The sequence below is a fragment of the Lactuca saligna genome, chromosome 5 (assembly GCF_052625555.1).
Source record: "Lactuca saligna cultivar CGN05327 chromosome 5, ASM5262555v1, whole genome shotgun sequence".
Lineage (NCBI taxonomy): Eukaryota > Viridiplantae > Streptophyta > Magnoliopsida > Asterales > Asteraceae > Lactuca > Lactuca saligna.
In genome coordinates, this window is record NC_136421.1 from 2,992,940 (window position 1) to 3,019,341 (window position 26,402).

The following is a 26,402-nucleotide window of genomic DNA, read 5'->3' on the forward strand; positions in this document are numbered from 1 at the left end:
TCTTCTAATGCATAATTATGAAGTATTTTATACGAAATACATGTTATGTGTATAGTTTTGTTGTTATGTACGTGAATGTATATTCACTCTCTTTAATCTCATAGATCCGATTTGTTTTCTATGAAATACGTGTTATGTGGGTATGCCTCATCTGTTATGTGGAATATATATTGAATGAAAATGATATACAGGTTTTAAACTATGTATAAAAATGTATATTTTTATCTACTAATATGTTGGGTAGAACATGGGTAGATAGTTGGTGTGTAATAAACAGATGAGAGGCCTCGATGTTGTTGTTGTTGACCTAGTTATTCAGCGGAGTATGGATAACGACCACAGACTCCTTCTAGACAGTCTCGTGGAACGCTAGCAGGTTCATAACCTGTAGGTGTTGTGAACGATGTGTTCACCGGTGTATTCTATCCCCCTCATGGTTGCCTTAGGATATCTATTGTTGAGGAAACCCCTTGACTGTAATGTCCATCCCGATTAAAATCCTAGATTAGGTCCCTTGAGATAGATGTTGTTTTAGGGACGTAAAGTGAGGATAACGGGAATGGGTAATCGGGATAGTGATTGGTTGGTGAAATTAAATATAATTTATTTATTGTGGGTTGAAAACCCTATATGCTCACTAGGCTCCCAAGCCTGGCCCACTCAGTTTTATTTGTATTACAGGAAGTGATGCAAGGGCATAAGATGGATGAACCATCAAGTTGTTTTGTTTACAAGTCTGTATATGTATATATTTGTTGAATGACTTGTAATGTTATTGTTTATGCTTAATGGTCTGTATCGGAACATGACACCCCGAGTTTTGATTATATAATGAAAATACATTTCTTTTATGAAATGCTTTAGTAAACATTGTTTTATCATGTTTTGTTTTTGGGAACAAATTCCGCAACTCTTTCAAATCAAAAGGATTTACTCTGAATTTATTTTAAAAGCATAAATGAAAATCGGTCTTTTCTGGCCGTGATTTTGGGGATGTCACAATATAAAAACCTGTAAGGATGCCATGGGCTACCCCACATGGTATTTACCTAGGACTGCCATAGGCTACCCCATATAGTCTTACATCTAATGTCTTGAGCTACCCCCACATGGTCTTTACCTAGGACTGCCATGGGCTACCCCACATGGTCTTACATCCAATGCCACGGGCTCCCCCTGGGGTCTTCCATGCAAGTATCACAAAGAAAACTAGCATAACACATATCATATAATCATTAGCATACCACTTAGCATAAAGCTAACTATCATACCACATATCTCTACTATAGCTAGTGTACCACATAACATGAAATGGGCTGGCCTTGGTGCCTTGGACCCATTTGTATGGTGAGAAGACTCGCCTCGAATGCAGAAGCTTCCTAAAGAAATCCTTTGTTACTGCCTCACCAACTTCCCGAGCTGACTCTATCAAACAATATACCCACTTAGCAATTGGGTTCCAAACCATAATCCTTCATCCATGCATAGGCTAAAATGACCATTCTACCCCTGGCCAAGTATGATCCAAACTTAGGCCCAATTCCAAAACAAAATCCCAACACTAGGTAGGCTTTCCAAGCCCACTGGCAACCCATTAATGGCCCAATTTGCCAAATTGAGCCCAAATCCTCTAATGAGCTTTACCCTAAGCCCGAACATCTCCTTGGCACACATTATCTGACTTCTGTTGGCCCACTAAGGCCCAAAGAACCAAAATCCCTTGCATGGCCCAAACCGAGGCCCAAAACAGCTCAAACCCATATCTGATGAGTATGTTGGGCGTACTCCTATGTACGCTAAGCGTACAAGCCAAACGGTGAGTACGTCGGGCGTACCTGCATGTACGCTCAGCGTAATCCCCCTGTTAAGTCACTTTCCTATTAAGTGCTTAATACTCTACTCCAGAAGCTACAATTACAGATCTAGGCCCTTATTGACGTCTTAAACCATAAAGTTGCTTACTTAATGGCTTTGCATGACCCACATACGCTCAAACTCCAAAAATGACAATCTACTTCCATGGAAATGGTCTTAACTCATGCATGAACCCATTAGGACATCAAAGGTGGCAACTTTCTGCCTTAGGGACTCATTTAGAACTGAGAGTAGCAACTCCAAGTCCTAGAAATCGGATTGAACCACAAAGCTTCAACCTTTGGACCAAAATGGTCCCAAAACTCAATCTAAGAGATCTAAGGAGATAATCATCAAGTTCATGACTTTATACCTTAAAAAGATTTGTAGAGAAGCAACAATTCCAGATCTGAACTTTCTCTTTTGCACCAACACCTTGCCTTGACCTTTGCTTCCTTGAAGAGTGGATCCAAATCACCAAAATACCCTTCACCAAGCCTTCCAAGCTCCAAGAACTCTCAAAGAGGATTACGGTTTCGTCAAAATTGTCTAAGGGTGAGAAGGAGGCTAACCCTCGAGGGTATAATGTTCTTTATATAGTGGCACACCTTAAAAATTAGGGTTTAAAGACTCTGTGCGTACTTCTCGTACGTCGGGCGTACGTCTCCAACACCCACGAATCCTCATTCCCTTTACGTTGGGCATACTCATGTTGGCCACCTTCCTTGCCACTTTTCTCTATTAAGGACCAATAATGCAAATACCCTCAAATTACTATAACATCTTTATTCTAAGTTTGTTTCCTACGAACTTCATATCCACAAAAAGGTGATGAGAAACCCTACGCTCCCAGATCCACACCCAAGCCCTATAACCTTCCGAGTAAGACCCAAGACCCATAAAAGACCCAATCTTCAACTTTTGCTTATACCCTTGGCCTTCGAAGACATAATTGAACACTTTCAAAACCGGGTGTTACAATTCTACTAGTGTTTTATGATTCAAGTACCCCATAACATGCTAATTAGGAAGTAAACATTGGAAAATTATTATTTGCATGTATCTTAGAGAAAACATAGATCCAAAGTTTCTAGGATTGCATGAACACCATAGGAGTGTTAGAATGCTCAAAATCCATCAACTGCATCAACTAGTGTACCACATATCATAAAATGGGTCGGCCTTGGTGCCTTCGACCCATTGGTATGGTGAGGAGACTCACCTCTCAAGAATGTTGAACTGATAAGATATGATAGGTCCCAACGCACAACTCCCACTCAACTGCCTACAACCATCATGTGACTAGCTTTGTCAAAATCGTGTGATACCAACAATACCTTCAAATCCAATTTGGTCAACCCTGGTCAAAGTCCAAGCCAACAGTCAACGTCAACGGTCCATGTTGACCCCAACTCGTCGAGTGCATCTAGCAACTCATTGAGTTCCTTCAGAGTCCATAAAACCGAAATCTCAATTCAAATCATCGACTTACCTGAGTAACTCATCGAGTTCTTTAGTGTCCAGGAGGCCGAAAACTCGAGTAGACCAAAAACTCTAATCAGCCCACCGAGATCACTCAGAATCCCGAAAATGGGTAAACCCTACCCAACTTTTCGAGTTGGCTAAGCAACTCATCAAATTCCTTTAGCCCTTTTCATGTTCATCCTTTTCCAATTGAATCCAAGGCTCCAAACTACAGATCTAGCCCCCTAGGATGCAGTTACCACGTAAAGTTGCCAACTTTACGTGCATGCAAAACTTTAAGAGGCTAAAACATTCAAAATTAAGCTTGTGAAGGGGTTTATGGCATGGAGAAAGGCCAAAGCTTGAATCTTTAGGCCCAAGGAGGCCTAAGGTGTCCAGATCTGAAGTCACTACTTCAAATCATGCTCAACTCTGAAAGTGGCTCCCAAAATGGGTTAAAATGCACTAAACTCCCATGGGAGGGGATCTAAGAAACAAGAGGTCAAGGTAGAGACTTTTTACCTCCAAATGGATGCTAACACAGAGTAGATGTTGGATCTAAAGCCTCTTCCTCACGTCAATCCCTTCAAACTTCGAGTTTCCTTCCAAAGAGCACAAGATTCACTCTCTAAAGCTCGCAGACACTCAGGAAAACACTAAGGCACAGCTAAGGTTTCTCTCTGGACAGTAAAGATGATAAGAGAGGCCACGAATGGGCCATAAGTTCCTTAAATAGGGTACAACCCCTAGAAAATTAGGGTTTCCCTTCACAGCGTCTACTCGTCGAGTTCGGCCTTCCAACTCGTCGAGTAAATCCTAAATCTCGCGTCCAAAATGATCTCTACTCGACGAGTTGGAGCTCCCCAACTCGTCGAGTTCCAGTCTAAAACCCTAAAATCATGAAAAGTAATTGATACCTGAAACGATCGTTACATTAATCAACTTTTATTTGGTAATTGATAGCTCGGGGAGTTGTAAGACCAACAGTCAGGGATCATTCGTTTTAATATGATTTTCGAGGTGAGTTTTCCTCACTGGGTATTGCGGGTCGAAGGCACCAATGTTGGCCTATGCTTATGTTATGATAGTATACTAGTTGTCTTCGTGACTCTTGCGTGTGTACGTGTTTATATGCTTTCCGGGCTAAGGATCGATGTTGGGCGGGGCCCGATGACTTTTTGTATGCTATGTGTCTATGTTACATGTGTACGTGTTTATTTGATATATGTTATATGCATGATGGGTGGGGCCCGATTTACTTCCGAGCTCAGCTCGATGACCGGGCGGGGCCCATTATATGCTTAGTTTATATATGGTATGTGTTAGTTTGAGGAAAATTCACTAAGCTTTGTGGTTACGGTTTTTAGTTTTGTTTCAAGTACTTCCAGTTCAAAGGGGAAGAGTTCGAGTTGACTGCATCGCACACACCACTGGAGTTCCGCATTTGACATTCACTCTGATTTTGATAACACTTAATGTATTGGTTTTGTTGTGATGAATGTTTGACATTTGAAATACTATTTTATCTATCATGAGAAAGCAAAATTTTGGGATCATATTTTTGGGATGTTTCATCACCCTTTGTCCAAATATATGTATAATAATCGAACATAATGATCATTAACGAAAGAACATAACCGATTGTTCATAAACATAAATCACATACTAGACCATTGTTTGTGTCTGTCCGTTTAACTAAATGAATAAAAACTCTTTTTCATATATGTTTCTTTATTATGTAAATGAATAAAAACTCTTTTTCATATATGTTTCTCTCTCTCTCTCTCTCTCTCTCTCTCTCTCTATATATATATATATATATATATATATATATATATATATATATATATATATATATATATATATATATATATATATATATATATATATAGAGAGAGAGAGAGAGAGAGAGGTAGATTCCGTTGAGATTACAAATAAAATAGAGATCTTAAGATTCAACATCAGCCACATATTTGACATTTACCGCTCATTCCTTTCTCCTCTGCCACCATCCCCACCACCATAACCGTCACCACCACCTCTAACATCAGCCGACCCCACCACTATCGCGTCCGATACTTATACCACCGCCACCTCTGTTACCACCACCTCTTCTGTTACCGTCATAATCATTTATAATTAGTCAATCTATGAACAGACATGTATGTATAATCATTTATGATTAGGCATATAGGTATAAACATGTATAATCATATATGATTATATATTTCTGTCATATAATCATTTATGATTAGGTATACTTCGTTGCTGTCGGTATGCTGGAGCATTAAAGCGGCAAATAAAAAATATATAGTTGATGTTGAATCTCAAGATCTCTATTTATTTTTTAATCTCAGGTGATATATATATATATATATATATATATATATATATATATATATATATATATATATATATATATATATAAGCAGTTAATTTTGTTTATTATGTATAATATTATAATATACTTTTAGATTATTATGTTACGATTGTAAAAGTTCTATATTAATATATATCGACATTAATATGAATTTATAGAGAAATAAAGTATTAGGTTGATTGTCGTAATTGAGGAATAATACATAAGGTATGATAGACGATGAAAGGGGGGGGGGGGGGGGGGGGGGGGTTACATACATAAGGATGCATGTTTTGGTGTCTATCATCTTAATAAATAATAGTATCACCACTAAACGATTAACCATCATGGAATCAGGTCCGGTCTAGATGATGGGCAACCCCGACGGTCGTCTAGGACTCATGTCTCTAAAAGGCCTAAAATTCCTAGAATATATGGTATATATAAAGAGATGAAAAAATCAATTTATCTAAAAATGCTATAAAAAATATTTTTCTTTAAATTGGTTGTTTTTGTAATGTTGTTGTCATATTTTTGCTTTTTAAGATTAATAGTGAATTTTATAACGGTTTATTTATTTTCAACTTTAGGGGCTCATTTTTTCTTTTTGCTCTAAACTCACTATATCTTTGGACCGACCCTGCATGGAACAAAACGAACGGTGAACCTTAAATCACCAAGTAATTCAATCACTCTTTTGCAGTCCGGTGGCACATCTAGTACGAGCTAAATTTATGCATGATAATTTTGATTATGTTGAGATAGGTAAAAATCAGATAAAAAGATAGTTGGAGACAAAACACAATAGAACAAATGTATGAAACAAATCAAGTGAGTCACATAATTTAAAAAAGGAAAATTATATAAAATGTAATGTACCTTCAATTCAATAGATACATCCTATTAATTTAAAATTTTGAATTATCTGTGCTGTGTAACACTGTATATAGTCAACCCATGCCAGACCAAGACTTACCAGATTTTAGCATCTTCAGTACGAAGGAGGCAACAAGGCACAAATGGTTGTTAGTGAATGTGTTATAAGATGATGCAATAATAAGTCAGTCAATGTTCTCCTTTATCTTTCCTTAGAATATGAATAGGAGCAGAGCAGTGTGTCTGTACTCTGTAGTCCACTGAGTTTGGAAGGATATAAGTAGAACATTTAGTTTCAGCCATTGGTCTAGATAGATTCCAAGTACCCTAGTAGTGTCCACTCCAGGCAACCAACAACAAAACAACCTAACGTTATTTAGTGCACTCCCCTTTGAGATTTCAAGAATCAAACCTACCTAGCTTATTTAGTCAAACATTCAAAGGCTGCAGTTTAGCTTTTAAAAACACACCACAACCATCTAAACATCTTTATTTATAACAAGAATCCACCAACCAAATTCCCTTTTTTTATTAAAAAAAACTTTTTTGCCAATAAAAATAGACCAATTGGGATCGTACGTCTTATGTATAAAAGCCAAAATGGCAAAATAAAGGAAACGGTCAAACGTGTTGAATGGTTTTCTTTTCGTAAGCAGCCTAACATTAGCATGCATGTATTCATTATTTACATGGCGTTTTATTGATTATTGAATAAACAAACATGATTATAATTTTTAATAGCATCAACCGTAGTCCATATTTTGATATTTATAAAGACCCCCCAAAATCATCATTATCATCATCATCATCATCATCATATGAAAAGATCCATAAAATAAAAACGAAAGATGCCTACAATTTATACTCATGTACATAGTACATACACATGAAGCAAAGCACCAACACCACACCAATGGTAATGGTGGCGGTTCTACTTGTATTTCTACAATGTGAGTTGAGCTAAACTAGCAATAAATTACAAGAGAAGAAGAGATGAAACAAACACTAGAATCTAGATGATGGATTGGGTTGGATTGGATTGGATGGAAAGCAAGAAATACCATGTTATGTTATGTTATGTTATGTTATGTTATGTTGTAGGTCTCTTTATGCTTTTGTAGTGGATGCTTGTTTTGGGGTTTTAACAGCTCCACCTTCTTCTTGCTGATTGTCGTCGTCTGTTACATCGGCTAGTTTTGTAAGTTCATCTTGGATCATCAACTTTATGGTCGCCTTTCTTGGTGTGAGATCTGTATTGAATCGTTTACCTGGAGATTAAGATTAAGATTAAGATTAGGTTTACTTCCGGAGCGTATGATATGCACCATGCAGTTACCATTTATAAACAAAACTTACCAAGCAGTTTGAGGATATCTGTGAAGGTTGCCTGCAAAATCAAAAAATTAATTGTGGAAAATGACATTAAATAGCAATTTGTATTTGTAACAAACAGGTACAGGAGTCTCACCGTATTGAAATCGACTTGTTTAAGGATCTCACATACTGCGGCTTTGAGTTCATCGTTGCTAGGCTTTTGTTTCTCCTCCTTCATTGTCTTTGTCTCTGTCCCTGTCACAGCCTTTTTCCCTTTTATAGAATAAGTCACCAAAAACAAAAAGGCTCATCAACTTCTTTTGTTTGAAACCATGGAGAAAAATAAACATTCAGGAAATCAAAATCATATCATCCGCACCAGTTTTCTCTGTGTTGGATTTGGATGCTTTCTTTTGGATTTGGGTTTGGGTTTCTTTTTTCTTTGATTTATTAATCGAAGCCGAATCCTTCTTAGAAGAAGGTTTTTTTGAAACCCCCCGTAAAAGTTTACGCTTCTTACTGCCCCCTTCCCCAGATTCACCTTCACTTTCAGACTTCTCTGGGCCTCCATTCACTTTTTCATGCTCCTCCTCCTCCTCCTCCTCCTCTTCCTCTTCTTCAGAGCCTGGAGTACCCTCTCCACTTTCACTTTTCTGCTTCTACAATAACAAACACCAATAAGAGAAAGGGAAACCCACCCACAACTACTATAAAACTATATACCATAAAACATTGCCTTTATTATTATTATTATTATTATGTTTAGGCAACTTTGGGGGTTCATGTTTTTCTCAACAAGACAAACTGAAACTACCTTTGAAGAAGTTGATGCACTTTTCTTGCGTTTGCTTCCTTTGCTTGGCTGCAGAAGAAGAATATATACATAAAAAAAGAGAGATTATCATATGGTATATTCAAATGCAATCAAATCAATACCTGTTCTTTCTCTGAAACTAGCTCACTAGTTGTGATATGAGGAAGCAACAAAAAATCTATCAGCTTCACAACAACATCTTCCTGTGTGCATGCAAAATAGACATCATGTTGCTTTGCTTTGCTTTCACCACAAACAGCATCATGTTACTTATCATGTCCAACGAAAGTGAAACAAACCTTTTTTGCACTGGTTTTGACAATTGGTATGTCAAGCAGATCACAAAACTCAAACAATTTCTCCTTGTTATACTTGTCAAGCTTTTCTTGCACTTTAGCTTTTTGCTTTTCCTGCAATAATTAATTTTTTTTAGACCCTTCATTTCTTGGCCCTAGCCATGCCATCAGAACTTTGCTTTACTATATAACACTTCGTTTGCTGTTTATTAGTAATGGTTTTTATGAATCTAACTTTATTTGATATATATATAATGCTTCTAGGCTGGCTTTTCCTTTATCAAATCGCCTAGGCAGACAAACCACTTTTCAACTAGGATAGGAGAGTAAGGAAGAGATCTATTTAATATTTATGTCAAGAAGATGAATATTTTCCAACTGTTTACCTCATTTTCATTCCACACAAAACCAGAAAACCGCAATATGTTACTCTTAACCAGCAAAGCCTGCAAGTCAAACAAACACACACTTGTCCTTCAGTCAAAAACAGAAACTCTTGAAATATTTCTTTTATGTGTAAAGCAAGTGAAGGGTATAAATGGATATATATACCGGTCCTTGGTAGAATTTAGCAAAGCACAACTCGGAGACTTTTAGGATGAATATAAAGAAAGTGTTGAAACTTTGATGGAAGATGCAACTCATACAGACTCAAGTAAGTAACAAACAGATAATATACAGCACTGGTCATTTGCCTTATTCCCCACCAGCTCAACTAATGTAAAAGAAAATAACAACCATAACATGGATTGGGGAATATGCCTACTGCGACAAACTTTAAACACAAAACTGTATTCTCTGTTTGAAAGATTATTTCTTTCAGAAGAAATACATCAAGCGAAGCTCGTTTACCTTTCCTCTCCTACCAAATAACACAGTGTGGAGCAGCTTAAGTGCATCATCTGACACCTTCTTCTTTGATAACTTGAAAGCAACTGAAAAGTAGAACACGGCTTAGACAAGAACAAAAAATAATTCACTTCACAAAGACACCGAAACTTATTCCCATCAACACTTTTCCAATACAAATAGCATTTGCTAAGTCATGGCCATCAAACATCAAAGATTTACTGGAAACTAGGTAAGTAGTGATTCGTAGATTTATAGCAAACCAAACTAACATATATATATATAGGCAGTGGAAAACACAATAAAACTGATTGCAAATATACAATCCTACCTTCTTCTATTGGTAACCATCATAAATAAAACTAAAAGAAGCAAACACAATGGATATTTAAGCAAACATAGAAAGAAAAGCAAAAGGGTTTAACTTAACCATGGATAATGTCAGTAGCCCCAGAAGTAAATGAAAATGCAGATAATATCCTATATTGTGAAAAGTTTTATCTTGTCAACAGGCTGACTAATCTACCAAATAAATTACAATAAGGTAAAATACAGAGAAGCGTACCAAATGCCATATATATTATTTTTAAAATATTAGAAACCAAATTAACATATGCCTAAAGCAGAAAAGAATGAACAGCACTAAATAAATACAAAAGATAGCTTCAAGACTTTACCATTAGGGATATCTTTCAATGCAGTACCACGGCCCTGCATACCATTATAAAAAATAAATAAATAGAAGTTTATTGAAATTACTTTGATCAATTGAAGGCATAAACGAGAAAGTTTATAAATAATTGAAGAAAGCTTTTAGTTTTACCTTTTCAATGTGAAATTCCCTGGCAGTATCCTTCTCGATGACCGCAACCAACCTTTCTACAGATTTCCGCTCCCGTACTGGTCGGTCAATTGCCCGGGCAACAGGAGTCTTGGGATCCTCCTTTTTCTCTTCACTTGCCTTGTTGTTGTTGTTGCCTTTTTCTACACCACCCTTCTTTCTTGCATGTTTTTTTGATCCCTTATCTTCTTTCTCTTTTAAATCATCGACTTCCATAGCCTCACTCTCCGTTTCTTCCTTGCTATCATTTATCTCTTCCTCTTTGGCATCTACCTTGTCGATATTCGCTTCTTTACTTTTATCCTTCCCTTCATCTTTTGTATTCTCGCTTACAGCATTCTCTGGTTTAGTCCCATTAGCCACCGTCTTACCAACTTCAGTGTTCGCCTCTTCCTTGCCCATAACTGGATAAGTAAACATTCACCATCAGCATTCAACCACAAGTAACAAATTCACAACACAAGACATCCCTAAACACCACGTTTATAACCAATTTGATAACAATGCCAACACGTTTAATATCCTCAAAACTTTAAAATAGAAATCTTGTGTCTAAAGTCAGAAAAAACAAGCATGTGTTGATAGAATCAAAATATATCAAAAACACATTTCGGCAAATTACAACAAGCTTCTGTCTCCTGATAACAACAAACCATCAACAGAGTACTGTCCCTTCTACTTATGATATAATCAAGCAGAAATGTAAGACGCCACATATAATATCATAAAAATTACTTTTCACATTTCTTACCAACTACAATGCAATGAAATTCTTTTAACATACACAAACCACTAACATACAGACCTTATCAGCATAACATATCATTTTTTTTTTTAAAAAAAAACTTGTTTGGTTCGAATAGACAGCTTCAAATTTCAGCAACTCATAACAAGATCTGCTTGAACGTACGTAAACTCACCAAATAAAAACAATATAAAGTATCAGAACAAAAAAACATTATTATGCAAAGAACGGTGAGCAATCAACTAATTACAAAAACTTATCATTTCCTGATAACAACAACAAACCCTAAATAAAATAATTCAACTTCTACGTATCAAAACAATCAAGCAAAGCAAAGGAGTAACGAGATCATGAAATCGATAACTCGACGGAATCAAACACGAGTTCATAACATCAAAAACTTACATAAATTGGGGCTGAATTCAAGGTTGTAAGCTAATTTGAGTTCGAATGGTGTGTCGATAAGAAATGGGGCGAATTTGGGTTCGAGACAAGTCGGAACGTTGAGAGTGTGATGTGTTACTTGAAGCGCGAGTGTTTCGGACTTCAAATACGGATTTTAAATGCATTTAATTGCCATGTCATGCAGAACACAGGGCGGGCTATCCAGGTGCTTGATAGACGGCTGAGATGTAATTGCCATGGGCAATTGGCGATGAATCAATCTCGGGTGGTCCTGGAGAAGGTTTGGCCATTTATAGTAAATACAACGGAGGCAGCTTGAGTTTACTACCTCGATTTAAAAATCACATACTATACTTACACCCAGTTCAGGAGTTGAACATAACGAGAGAAAGAAAGTAAAAGAAACTCGGTGGAAATTAGAATAAAATAAAAGTAACAAAATGAACTCCTATTTTCCCTTTTGATCTAGAAGGATTTGGAAGGAAATAGTAAAATGATTAATTTTTCTTCTACTTCTCTGCAACTCGGAGAAATTTTTTTTTCTTTTCCTTTTTCTTTTTTTCTCTCATAATTTTCTTTTCTTTTCTTTTGATAAACTCTAGAACGGTGTGTTAGGGGGAATAATTGCATTTCAGCAGGTTTGCATTAGCAGTACTATCGGTAGAACTAATCTAAATGTGGTTGGTACTGCGAACAAAGGCTAAAATCGGTTGTTGAATGTGAGGCTTGTTGCATCTTTTGTGCTTACCCAATTGTTTCTCACATTTTGATTGTTTGACCGTTCGGTATTATATAAAACGGATCGGCTCGTGGTCACATAAATCCATCGTGCACAATACCCTGGCCAAGTGCTCGTGATGCCTTGTGATTCAGACGACAAATGAGATCGCTTTCTTCATTTTGGACCGTTCAACAGTCAAAATTTTAATAGTTTAATTTTTTTAATATATAAACATTACCTATGTAAACACAACAATTTTACAACCTTTATATATTCAAACCATTCTCTTTTACACTCTCTTTAAAAAAAACATATTTATGGATTTCTTTAAGAAATTCGATTTGGATGACGATAGAGAATCCATCTCGACTTTCTTCAACATTGTACAACACATTCACGATGAAAAAAGTTCGAATGTTTCGATTCAAGAGAAGTCGTCAATCGAGATCGTCAACTGCACACGACTTATTGGTACGTGATTACTTTGTTGATAATTGTATTTACAATGATGACTTGTCCCAACGTCATTTCCGTGTAATTGTTGGAACTTATATATATATATATATATATATATATATATATATATATATATATATATATATATATATATATATATATATAAATGAATTGCAAGTTGGTAATTTCCTTTGTATCCCATATTACATTGACGGGAGGAAGAAACCTTTGTGGGTTTATAAGCTTATTCCCTTGATAGGCAATCAAAGGCTTTAGTGGATCAAAGGAATCTGTCAAGCCCACGTGCGTGTCTAGCACTAGCCGATGGTGCGATTTAGGCTCACTTTGCTGGGAGCTGAGGAGCTTTTATTTTTGACGAGTTTGGGTCAAGCCGATTTGACCGATCCGGTCAATGGTTAATCGTTGTTGACTTCGTGGAGGACAAATTGGGATATTATGGAAGGATCAGGAAACACCTGGCTTGGAAAGCAAGTCGTCGCCCTAGGGTTTTTATGGGTCGGCCTATGAGGGCCGTTTCATGCCTTTTAAGGTTTCAACACCTATAAATCCCTAGGAGCTGTATTCAACACTCACGAAAATTCGAAGCTCTCTCCCTCTCTCTGTGATTTTCCTCAAGTTTCCGAGTATTTGCTTTGTGTTTATTGATTTCTAGTGTTGTTGGAAAATCGATAGATCTGCATCAAATCTTGGGGTTTTACTCTGTTGCTTACAACCAATAGAAGCAAATTCAAAACCTTTAAGGACAGGAGTCTGATCCGTGCAGTTATTCCACAATCAAGATCAGTCGTCAACATGCCGATTTTACATTATTGTATTGCTTTTAATTTTGTCCAATATAGGACATTCTCATTCTACCTTTCTTATAACCGGATCTAATCAAGAAGGAGTAATCTCTGGACGAAACTTCGTAATCATATTAATAATAAATGGATCTATTATTCGTAACTAATCAAAATATAATTCTCAATATTATTTGTCGGTTTCCTTGCTTGTCTATTAGTTTGATTTACAACAATATTAAAGGTTTTTACTTGTGTTTATATTTCAACTGACTAATGGACACTCCAATCTCAATTGCTAGTCTCCGCTACATGAAACAAGAATTTGACAAGCTTAACCATTTTGATGGTCAGAACTACACCCGTTGGGCTGACAAGGTCAAGTTCATGCTTCATGTGCTAAAGCTCGCCTATGTTTTGGATCCAAAAATGGCCCTAAATCATACTAATCCAATTCTCGGGGCGGGGAAAATTGTGGATCCAACGATCATCTTTGATATGGAAAAGCAAAGGGCTCTGCGTAGAGAGTCTAAGGAATTGTGTGTGGGTCACATCTAAAACTCACTGTCTAATCGGCTCTATGATCTTTACACGTCGGCCAAAGATCCGAGAGAGTTATGGAGTGCTTTGGAACTCAAGTATAAGGCATATGAGGAAGGTACCAACAAGTACCTAGAGTTTCAAATGGTTGATGACAAACCTATCAAGGAGCAAGTGCATGAACTACACGCCATGGTCAACAAGTCGAACGAGCTCTCCATCTGGATACCAGAACTCTTTTAGGTTGGTACGATCATAGAAAAAACTACCACCCTCGTGGAAAGACTTCTCTAAGAGAATGATGAACAAATCCGATGACTACTCCTTAGATGATCTAATGAAACACATTCGCATTAAGTAGGAAAATCGTATCAGGTACAAGTGATGTTGAAATATTGGTACACCTATTAGTTTTACCAACTATCTAACTAATTATTACGACTTAAGGCGGTAGACCTTGTTGAAAATACTATAGCACAAACAGTCGGGTATCGATCACATGGAGCAGATTAATTAGCTATTTTAACTACTAAAATTAACCTAAAAGAAAAGGCAAAAGTTTAATTGGTTTTTATCTGATGTTGCAAGTTCATACAAACTTAATTACTTAATTAATGATTCAATCAATTACTAAAACACTTCCATTTAGTTCGAATCCACTTCTCCTCTATAGTTAGCTACTAATTATGGATTATCAATTATTATTTTATTAGCAATTCAAGTCCAAATTTACTAATGTTTTCACTAATTCATGTAAAACTATGTATGATCATATATTAGCTAACACATAATCAGATATAGAATATATATATATATATATATATAGTAAGATTGATCTAAATAAACACAATTATGGTCATAATTTATGTTTTCCAGCACAACTAAATTAGCTATTCTTATTAATTGTCTAAGATTGGGTAGGTCCTTGCTCTAGCAATTTAATGGTCACTAAATTACTATGTAACATGTTCATGTAATTTAATATTCACTAAGCTACACAGAACCTGATTTCAAGCATTTAAGCATCAAATATTAACATGCTAGGTAGAGATAATCAAACACAAACTCATAATCAACAATTAGGATCCATAATTCAATAAACTAATCCATAGAGTTAAAGTTTCATCTAGCTAACAGTAGCTACTAGATCTATACTCATTGTTGATAACACAAACACAAATTCAATGATAAAATATATAATCATAGTGTACCAAGCTAGAATGATGAATATAATCTTCAATCTCTAAATTTTCAAATAATCTCCTTCAATGAATGTTTAATTTTCGTTTTTCTGGACAATTCTTCTCTAGAAATCTCTTTGAAAATCTTCCAAACCTCCCAAAGCCTTTTTAAAAATTTGAAGGTGAATAAGTATATATAGTTTTGGGAATTTTCATGATTCACGATGTGAACAGGGATTTTATGTTGTGTACTTGAGATAAATCCTTATCGGGCAAAGATTCTAACTTTCCGTGCACTTATCTTCTAGAACACTCACTCCACGCCGTGTAAAAGATGGATACGTCGTGATTTGGGTTTTTCGTAGGGATTTTTCTTCTTTTAATTATTCAATCCTCCAAAACTCCACTTCTTGTCAATAATGGTCATTATTCCTCAAGATTGTTCCTTTTGGCTGCAAAATATAATTTAATCTCATAAGTATCATATATCTTTGCAACTAACCAAAATATTAATAAAAATGTATTAAAATATTGCCTAAAAATGTGTATAAATATGACAATATCAAATATCACACACTTAACATTTGCTTGCTGATATGTGTTTATATATATATATATATGTATATATATATCATATATTAATATTTTAGCCTTTATTATTCTTATTTAGAACTAAAAGTACTTATAACGTTTAAATTTATATTTTATAAGAATAATGTTGCTAGAGCCGAAAAGATTTAAAGGAAAACGAAAGTTGGGCTTAAAAAGGCAAAAAGGATAAAGATGGTTGAAGGCAGCCCACTATGCCCAGGGTAGCGGGGCTTACGTTCAACATACTATGGAGTTGAAGACTACTCCTTGCATAGATAGACTTACGCCTAACGTACTGGGTAGGTATCCTAATCGCGATAAGTCTCTTGGTATACCCCACGTACACCTACTTACGCTTAGCGTACGTAAGTCAGTTCCAATGTTTATAAAAAAACGATTTTTAGCCAACCAGAAGGGAGAATTCAACTACCATTGATCCTTAGTCGACAAGTAACTTATATTTCGCCATTTTGAGGGTCTAGAAGGTGGTCGATAGACCGTTAAGCTGACAGAAGCAGATATCGAAGGGATTAGAGAGCGAATTTGTGTCGGTAATCATGTGGTTGTTAACGTGACCATGTTTAGTATTCCATTGTGATGTCACTATGTGTTACTTTCTGATTTGGGTGTTAAAACCATTTGCTTTGTGTTTATGACTAAATGAAACCTTGATTTATTGATTAATTGCTATTTTGATTGTTTTATTTGTGTTTAATTTATCTTGATAAGCTTGTTAAAGACTCTTGTGTGTTAATGATAATTATTTTCTATAAACAATCAAGTTATTGAGTTGCATGAACATCATCTTAATTACTTGAATCATATGGATTTGTGAAAACAATATTGTATGACTAGAATTAGTGAATATGATGTAACGCCCGTGTTTCTGGGCTAAAACCATTAATAACGGTGTAATAGTCTAAGTCAACCTTTATAACTCATTTTGAAGTAATAAAGAGGAATTATGTGAATATCATGTGAATTATATACTTATTTGCTTAATTATTATGATTTAATTAATTAATAATGAAAATAAGCATTGAAAATAAATATTAGAAAAAGCCGATATCTTTTAAGAAATTTGTAGTGGCCGAAACAAGGATTCCAGAGATATAAAGAACGCTGAAATCCGAGTTATAACGAAGAAGTTATGACTTGTCGAAGTTTCGCGACGGAACCGGCATGGCACCGTGAAGCATAAAAAGTGAATTTGCGACAAAGTGCTTTTTAGCCTTAACAATCTAAACAAAAGTCATAGTATTTGTTAAGCAGAGAATTTTGATAAAAAGAACGTTCAAATCTAACTTCGTATGAGGAAATTATGATTTTTCTAAGTTTTAGCGGAGCAGTAGACAACTAAAAACTCGAATTTAAAATTGAGTGATATTTAGCCGACACAACCTAAACGAGAATCGAAGGTCTCGTCAATAGTAGTACAACGGTAAAAAGACTGACGAAAACGGACGTCGGATAAAGAAGTTATGAATTTTTAACGGATTTTCCTGTCTCGGTCTGTTAAAAATAATAATATTAGAATTAAAAGTCAAAATTAGCTGACGAAGTCTAAACAAAAAGTTGTAGAATATATTCCCGCCTACGCGTGCATATAAAGAACGTCAAAAACGGAGCTCGTATGCGAAAGTTATGAATTTTAGAAGTTTTGGGTGCAATTTTCGAAAAATTCGCATGAATAGGAGCCGACAACGTCACCCTCGCCTCGTGGCCGAAGCTGCTGCGTCACCGAGTTGTGGCCAAGACCGGATCTCACGCGTGTCCCATTCTCCTCGGACCGAAGTCTCAGCCAATCAGAGGCTGCCTCGTGCGCCTTCGCATCTTCCGACGCGCCTCGCCTCCGTGTCTCGCCTCGCACCAACCACTTGTCCCTCTCACATCCGAGCCACGTCTCCCCTCCATGTCCGAGCCTTGCAGCCACTACATGGAGCCTTCTCAGCCGATCAGTCCTCGATCTCGCACCCTATAAATAGGGGGGTTGCAAGATTTGCCTACTAGAATTAGAAAATTGCCATTTTTGGCCCCTCTCTCCATATTTTGACTATTTTGACTTTTCTCGAAGCCCCAATATCATTTTTAAAGCCCGGAATACGTCCCGAAGTGCCCAAAGACCCGGAAAATTTTATCTTTTCGATTTTGAAGCTCCAACCCTCACAGAGCCCGGTTTCTCAATAAAACTCCCGGTTTTATCAGAAATGATCATTTTAGGGAACGAATTGTTGCCTGATTATCATCAAATCAAGTGAGTGTATAGTCACTTTCATCTTAAACATAGATATGAACTATTTTCTATAAAATACGTGCTATGTGTAATTATATTGATTGTTTATTTGAGCTGACTGTTGAATAAATGTTTTATACAAGTTATAAACTATATATGTATTTTATCTACAAATATGTTGGGTAAAACATGGGTAGACGAAATAGTTTATGTGTGTTAAAATGATGAGAGGCCTCGATGTTGTTGTTGTTCCAGTCATCTAGCGGAGTATGGATGACGACCACAGACTCTTCTAGACAGTCTAGTGGAACGCTAGCAGGCTCGCAACCTGTGGGTGTTTGTGGGTTTGATGTTCACCGGTGTACTCCATCCCCCTCATGGTTGCCTTACGGACATATATGGCTAAGGAATCCCATTAGCAGTAAAGTCCATCCCGATGATAAAATCCTTAGACTAGGTCCCTTGTATAGGTGTTTAGGGACATAACGTGAGGATAACGAGAATGGGTAATCAGGGTTATTGTTGGTTTGATAAAATTAATAAATTTATTGTTGATCAATGAAATTAATAAATTTATTATTATTTGTGGGTTGAAAACCCTATATGCTCACCAGGCTCCCAAGCCTGACCCACTCAGCTTTCTGTTTTACAGGTAGTGGACCCAGAGCATAATTTGGATGATGATGATGGATTTTTGGATTATAGGCTAGTAGTTGTAAATAACTATTGTAATGCTTATAATGTACTGTTTATGCTTTTGATCTGTATCGAACATGACATCCTGAGTCTTTTTAATGAAATACATTTCTATGGAAATGTTTTGATAAATCTTTATCATATTTTTATTTTGGGAACAAATTCCGCAATACTTTTATGTAAAATATTATTCTAATTTTCAAACAAGCATAAACAAATTCGGTCTTTTCTAGCCATGAAATTGAGGATGTCACATATGAGCCTAGGATTAACTAAGAAAATAAGTAATTTAATGTGTGAGCATGTGTGATGAACATCCACATATAAGTTGATTGAATTAATTAACTAAGATTACAAGTCTTGCTTAATATGAACTGGACACTAGGAAGCTTGTTAGTTTAATCAATTAGCCACTGTTTAAATTAACTTGTTTGCTAAAGTATTAGTAATAGTAAACACGAACCTAATCATTTTAGAAATCGGTGAACATGAATAAATAAATCTGTGTGTGCAATTGTCTATGATTTCAAGATGTAACTGGTCTAAACCAAAGTACCTAAAGAGATTTGTCTTCGATCAGTTTATTGAGATTTGCTATTTATCTGTTTGTTTGAGATTTAATTTAATAAAACCTTTCTTTATTGCTTTTGTGTGTTCTTTGTAACCTATAATCAAAAATTTTTAATTAATTCACTATCGTTTCCCTTGTGTTCGACACCCTTACTTATCAAAGTTATATTATACTCGATCAAGTTTACTGCTTGTAAGGTGTGGTTTAGATGCGATAAACTAGAAATTATAAATAAAAAACTAATGCATTAAATATTCACATCACTTGCCCTCAAGCATAACTAATTCATTTTAAGTCAAACTTTCATCAGCAACATCACATAAGACAATCCATTTTGAACTCAACCATTATACCAAGACCTCAATGAGTATATTTGTGTCTTAAATCCTAACAACTTCCCAATCCTAAATACTCAGAATCCTTATGAATCTTCACTCCTTAGCTTATATTATACTCATTTCTACAACCCTCTGAATCAATCCTCGAAATTTTTTTCTTAACCTCAAGGTATTTTTGGTTAAGCTACCCAAGCATATAAAATCTAGAAAAATTACAACTTTTGATACCACAATGGAGCTCTTTGGAATTCTACACTTCTTGACTAATTGATTTTTGATTTCTTTTAATTCACCACCTTTTGTTTAATTTTTTGTATCTTTAACTTTTTGATTCTTCAGAATTTTGATATTTGATCTTCATATTTTAATTGCTCCAAAATTCTTACACAATTTTGGTAATTTCTCTCTCTCTCTCTCTCTCTCTCTCTCTAAGTAAGTCACTTTTTTCGCTCAATCCTACATGCTTAAGTAAGGGAGCTTAATTTCAACCTTTATTGGTTAGATGTATTGGTCTAAGTGCAATGACTACATAAACTCTCCTATATAGATTTCATATACAAGCTGCAAAATTTATTATGTCATATAAACTACCAGATTATCTTTCATATCTCATGGCTTTTCACTAAAACCTGAGAAGCCACAAATATACTATAACATATGTTGGCTGAATTAAACATTTGAGCTCGCATTGGATCATCTCACATAACATTAGCAACTTAAGTTTAAACTATTACTAGATTCAATTATTATATTATTATTTCAAATCTACTTCTAAATTTTCTAAATTTTAAATTCTAAAATTTTATAGCAGTTTACTTTTTCGATCCCCTACCTCACACTTATTACATACAATGCCCTCATTGTATGCATAAAATAATTAAAAACAATATAATGGAGAAAAATGAACAGACTCGTTCGGGGTAGTAGTGGCGATATCGTTTTTGAATGTGTGTGGATAACTTAGAACATCTTGAATATGTGATTGGAACTTGGATCTTCTGAGATATGAGAATGTGTCGGCAGAATGTGAGTTAGAAACATGAATCTTCGATAAATAAGGTCTTCAAAGCATAGTATTCTCAATGTGGGAAAGCATATGTCACCTTATAAATTTGGAAGAGTGAATACAAATACCATACACGACGTGGTACTTAAAGTCACGTCGTGTTGTTGATGTAAATTGTTTTCAAAATCGCAGGGGCTTCCAAAGTCACGACATGGAATGAAGGGACACGTAGTGGAAGGTGGTCTTCACATAATGCAGTTGCGCATTAAGTCTTCTACACAAGTGGAGTGCAACTCAATATTGTAACATTGTAAATTTTCAGATAAAATTTTCATTTTTAAAATCACATAAGCTCAATATCACATTTCTCAAAAATCACAAAATGTATAAGTTGTCAAAACACAAGTCAACAATGTTTGATAAAATCCTAGAATCCTCAAAATCATGATCTCTAACTGGTATGTACAATCAAGTCGGCGCCTTCACGCGATCCTGATAAGTACCTGAAACACATATCACATAACAAGGTAAGCACAGAGCTTAGTGAGTTCTCCAAAATACCAAACATAATAATTATCCTCTCATGGTTATATCTCGATAAAGACCCTCCGGTCATGTGTCTCTTTAAAGACCCTCCGGTCTCACAACTCGGGTTGGACCCTCCGGTCCTAACTATTAAAGCACAAGATAATTGTAACAACCATAAATTTTACGCCAAATTTAAACTTTTTCAATCATAAATAAAACCAATAGCATTGTTTACAAAATGTTTTCAAATCATTTTCCATCAGAGTGTCCCAAAAATCATAAATTAAGGATGAGGAGCGGTACGGTCACGCCTTCGCCTTTCCATGATCTCCTGAGGTACCTGAACAATAAACTGAAAACTGTAAGCCTGAGGGCTTAGTGAGCTACCCCCAAAATACCAATGCCATATTGATAATACCACGACAGTAATAATCAATCAATCAACATGCATACAGGGCCATCGGCCTGATTGGACCGCCCTACCGGGTCGATAGTCTGTCTGAATCTATCTCGAGCCTTCGGCATGATTGGTCCGCCATGTGGGCCTACAGTCTCCCCGGAGCACTCGTAGTGCATGTTGGCCTTCAGCACAAAGCAGGACCGCCTCAACCCAACCATAAGCAAATAATCATGTGTGCATACTATCATATACTGGCATATACAAAACATCAAACATAATTGTCTCACTGATCATCGAATATCTCTTGTAACTAGAGTACTGACCTAGCAGGTCACTAACATACCAATCGCTATGGATCATAAGAGCATAACGTACTGTCTACCTCGATTCCGAACTAACAGATCATAACTGCATGCAACATATCATAACAATAACAACTATAGGGTCGACCTTGGTGTCGTAGACCCTATTGATATAGTGAGGATAACTCACCTTGCAAATGTCGACTCAGAAGATACACTCCAACTCTCGGATCACCCGATACCAGCTCCACCACCTAAGATTATAGTACAATATGCTCATAAGTCCTTAACCTTATAAGGCACCCTATAACCCGCTAGTCAACCCCTGGTCAAAGTCAAAGTTCTTAGTCAAGGTCAACAGTCCATGTTGACCTCAACTCGACGAGTACTTCAGAGTACTCGTCGAGTTCTCTGAAGTACAATCCAACTCGCCGAGTCATCGGGGTGACTCGTTCCTTTGATTCTCTTTCGAACTTTGAGGCCACCCGTCGAGTTCCATCCTTGCAACTCGACGGATACACACTCATACATATCCAAGAGAAAACTCATCCGAATCGCCGAGTTGTTCTTCAACTCGTCGAGAATTATGGCGATCTTCATCGGACTCGCCGAGTTGTTCATCAACTCGTCGAGTTCACAACCATCTTCATGTGAATCGCCGAGTCAACTTTGCGACTCACCGAGTCCATTCAATCATTTTATCATGCAGACAACTTTTAAGCCATGGCAAGGCCCCAAATTACAGATCCAACTTCCTTAGGCCTTCTTATCATGTAAACCTGCAAACTTTACGTGCATGCAAGGCTCCAATGACTCAAAAACCCAAACTAAGCTTGAAATAGGGTTTTACACTTAAGGAGGGGATCAAACTTGCCAAAGCTAAGAGCTTTATGGTCCTTCAATCCATAAAGAGTTCAGATTTGAAGTTACAACTTCAGATCTTGGCTCATACTCCAGAAAATGACTTTATAACCCAACCAAGAACCCTGATCTCCAACCAAGGAGGTATAGAACGAAATAGAAAGGAGGATAATAGCTTGATACCTTCCCAAGAGATGACAACTGGAGTAGATCCGAATTTTCCCCAAGCTCCTTGCTTCAAACCACTTGCTTCCCAAGCTTCTTTCCACCAAAATCCTCTTCCAAGGCTTTAAACACACAATGGGCACACACACACATTTTAGGGTTTGTTAAGAGGCTGCAAAGAGGCTTAAAGAGGTTTGTATTCCCTTAAATAGGGTGCACAACCCTGGGATTTAGGGTCTTAGCTGCCAGCTCCTACTCGCCAAGTCCCAATATGGACTCGTCGAGTAGGTTACTTAACTCGCGATCCTTCATGCTGCTACTCGACGAGTAGATCAACCAACTCGTCAAGTAGGGCTTAACCTAATAACTCATAATTAGACAATACCTGAGAATAGGGGCGTTACAATAACATACAACATAAATCACAAAGACAAATGCATGATATCACTTACTCAATATAAGCACATAAGACCATCCGATCGCACAATATTACCACTCAGGTAAGTATAGTGAGAAGACTCGCATCGTAAGTAAAGCAAGTATGTCTCATGCTCGAACCACCGGTCTAGCCTCCGCCTAACATATATTGTAATTATCTCTAATTAATAAACGACCCCCACATATGTTAGGATAAACCATCTACTAACTCTCAGAAGGATAAAAGACCATTTCACCCTTTCATGGCCTACAAAGTCCACAGTATGACCAAACCCTAAAACACAACAAAAGTCAACAACAAGCGCGTACGTTGGGCGTACAACCCTTTACGTCGGACATACTACTTTACCGTGCATGCATCAGGAAACTTCGACTCTATGTTGCGCGTATTTAGGAGTACGCTTAGCGTACGTCCCAGACTTTACTTTTCCCACTCTCCTAGTCTTAATCTGTTAAGACCGTAGCTATAATCTCAGATCTTGACTCTCTAAAGGATAATACTCCATAAAGTTTGTAACTTTAAGCCTTTGTATGGCTGAGAAGGTCTAAAACTCATAACTCTCACTCCTTACTCATAAAAGTTCTCATATATCATGCATGGGGAGTTGAAGACTGGAAATGGTGTCCAGAAATGGCCACTCAAAGAATCCCACAAAAACTTAAAAGCTCAAAGTGGCCACTCAATCTAAGAAAACAGAAATTAGGGTTTTGAGGGGAATCGAAGACTGGAAATGTTGGCCAGAAATGAGGACATCATGTTCCTTAAATAGGTACACACCACACAATTACGGTTTTCACTATGTGCCTAGTACGCCCAGTGTACCCTCTTGTACGCCCAGTACCATCAAAGGATTAAGGTTTAGCGTCGGTGAAGTCCTTCTATGAACACTCCTTAGGGTGTCCATGACTATCTCCGAGGTTAGATGGGTTGGCACCACTACCCACCCCGCTAGTGCCACTTGCATTGATCTATGACATATCGACAACCACGACGGTTGTTATTGTTGCTTGGACGATAGCAGGATTATACTGAGGATGTGGCAGTAACGATGGATTTGTTAGAGGATTATTGTTCTTTCTATTGGACTTCTTTGGAGGCATATTTCTCTATAATGATTTAAGAGAAAAATGATGATAAGTCCTCTATATTGGTCATGATTCAGGTGATACTGAACAAGGTATATCTTATCCTGACAGTTATACTGTTCTATTAGGCGTTTTACAGTGGAAGTCTACTAATACAAGTAAACAATTGCAATTAAATTTATAACAACACTTGAAATGAATTCGTATAGTGTGATTTGTGCCTAATCCCCCTATAATCACATAATGTATGCGGATAATGCATAACTATCAAGGCTTAATTGTTCTTGTTCTAGGTTTATAGAATCTTAAAATACTCCTATAGTATTTTAATTGTATGTTTGGTTCTAGTGTTTTCCTTGTATAGAGTTTGGTAAGTTTTAGACTTGTTACAACACCACAATCACTCCCAAACACATGTTGGTCGTATCTCAAATAAATATAGTTAATCAGGCTATATTTATCCAAGATATGATCACTTAAATATCTAGGTTTATCCGTAGTGTCCAACATCTAAATACTTTTGTTTTGTTCTTCTTGTGATATTGTTTCTGGTATATATGTATGCTTGTGTACTTCTTATAAAATAATTGGATTTTAAAAGTATCCTTTTAGTTCAGAGCGCTTCGGCCCCATAGTGTTTATAGTTGTATATCATGTAAGGATTGATATATTTAGTTCACTATAAACAATGCTCTGATAGCAATCTGTTACAACCCCAAACCGGAACAGTGGAAACGTTCAGGGGCTGATGATGTCATGTACAGTATCACAACAATTTCATAATGGTAATCAAAGAAAACACAACATTACATTGAATAAGTAAAGTATTTACATATGTTCAATACATAGTTTGTATGATATCAAAATGCATAACAAAAGTATAAAAGATGCGACTCTAAAATCTCTATCGTCTCAAAACCTATGGGTGTACCTGTCTACCAGTTCCTTGAGAATACAAGTGGTTTTGAAAGTGTATCAACATTTAAGTTGGTGAGTTCATACGTATGTTTTTGAGATGGAAAGCTTGTTTTTGTTACTTGAAAATGTTATGGTGTACTTCTAGAAATTCCAATATTTTCTTTAGTAATGAAAAGTAGTCTTAGGCCTTAAAACCAAAATGTATGTTGTCACTGCATTCTGTAATAGTGTATGTGATCTTATTATTGAATAAAACCATATCATGTATGTTTTTCCCAAACTATATTTAGTACTAGCGTACTCTATACAAGGAAAATAGTGTATCGTTGTAGTGTTTATTATGAAAACCTTTGTATGAGTACATGGATACCACTAGCTGTAATGTATAGTAGTGTACTGTATGAAAACCTTTTGTACGTATGCCCGGATACCACGAGTTGTAATGTATTGTAGTGTAATGTATGAAAACTTTTTGTATGTATGTCTGGATACCACCAGTTGTAATGTATTATAGTGTATTGTATGAAAACTTTTTGTATTATGCATAGATACCACCAACTGTAATGTATCGTAGTGTTTTGTATGAAAACTTTTTGTATGTATGTCTGGATACCACCAACTATAATGTATGGTAGTTATTATAGTTTCATTAACTAAAATAAAACCAGTGAAGTAGTGTTAATCTCGTAAACATATGTTTTAGTTATACTATTGTGAATTTCATATAACCATGCTAATCTGACTAGTGAGCTCT

The 26,402-nt window shown here is 36.3% G+C and overlaps 1 protein-coding gene across 2 annotated transcripts; it reads right to left on the reverse strand.

Moving 5' to 3' along the window:
• Window positions 1-7,389: 7,389 nt before the first annotated feature.
• Window positions 7,390-12,145, reverse strand: LOC144997608 (DEK domain-containing chromatin associated protein). Of its 2 annotated transcripts, none has more exons than XM_078957501.1 (12): window positions 11,818-12,145; window positions 10,650-11,071; window positions 10,504-10,537; window positions 9,830-9,912; window positions 9,364-9,423; window positions 8,981-9,091; window positions 8,804-8,884; window positions 8,682-8,729; window positions 8,247-8,520; window positions 8,022-8,140; window positions 7,910-7,940; window positions 7,390-7,821 (listed from the first exon to the last, which is right to left on the reverse strand). In XM_078957501.1, the coding sequence occupies exons 2-12, from the start codon at window positions 11,067-11,069 to the stop codon at window positions 7,661-7,663; spliced, it is 1,422 nt and encodes a 473-aa protein (XP_078813627.1). In that variant the 5' UTR covers window positions 11,070-11,071; window positions 11,818-12,145; the 3' UTR covers window positions 7,390-7,660. The 2 variants fall into 2 exon arrangements, with proteins under 2 accessions (XP_078813627.1, XP_078813625.1); XM_078957499.1 differs by having other exon boundaries at window positions 8,247-8,526; window positions 11,818-12,143.
• Between the last annotated feature and the right edge of the window lie 14,257 nt (window positions 12,146-26,402).

What these genes read in the sequence shown, in the direction of transcription:
- LOC144997608 (XM_078957499.1), bottom strand. Translation starts at nt 11,069, where the DNA reads ATGGGCAAGGAAGAGGCGAACACTGAAGTTGGTAAGACGGTGGCTAAT. An exon ending in GTGCATCAACTTCTTCAAAG is followed by an intron (nt 8,527 to 8,681) that starts GTAGTTTCAGTT and finishes TTGTTATTGTAG; the next exon opens with AAGCAGAAAAGTGAAAGTGG. An exon ending in AACAAGTCGATTTCAATACG is followed by an intron (nt 7,941 to 8,021) that starts GTGAGACTCCTG and finishes TTGATTTTGCAG; the next exon opens with GCAACCTTCACAGATATCCT.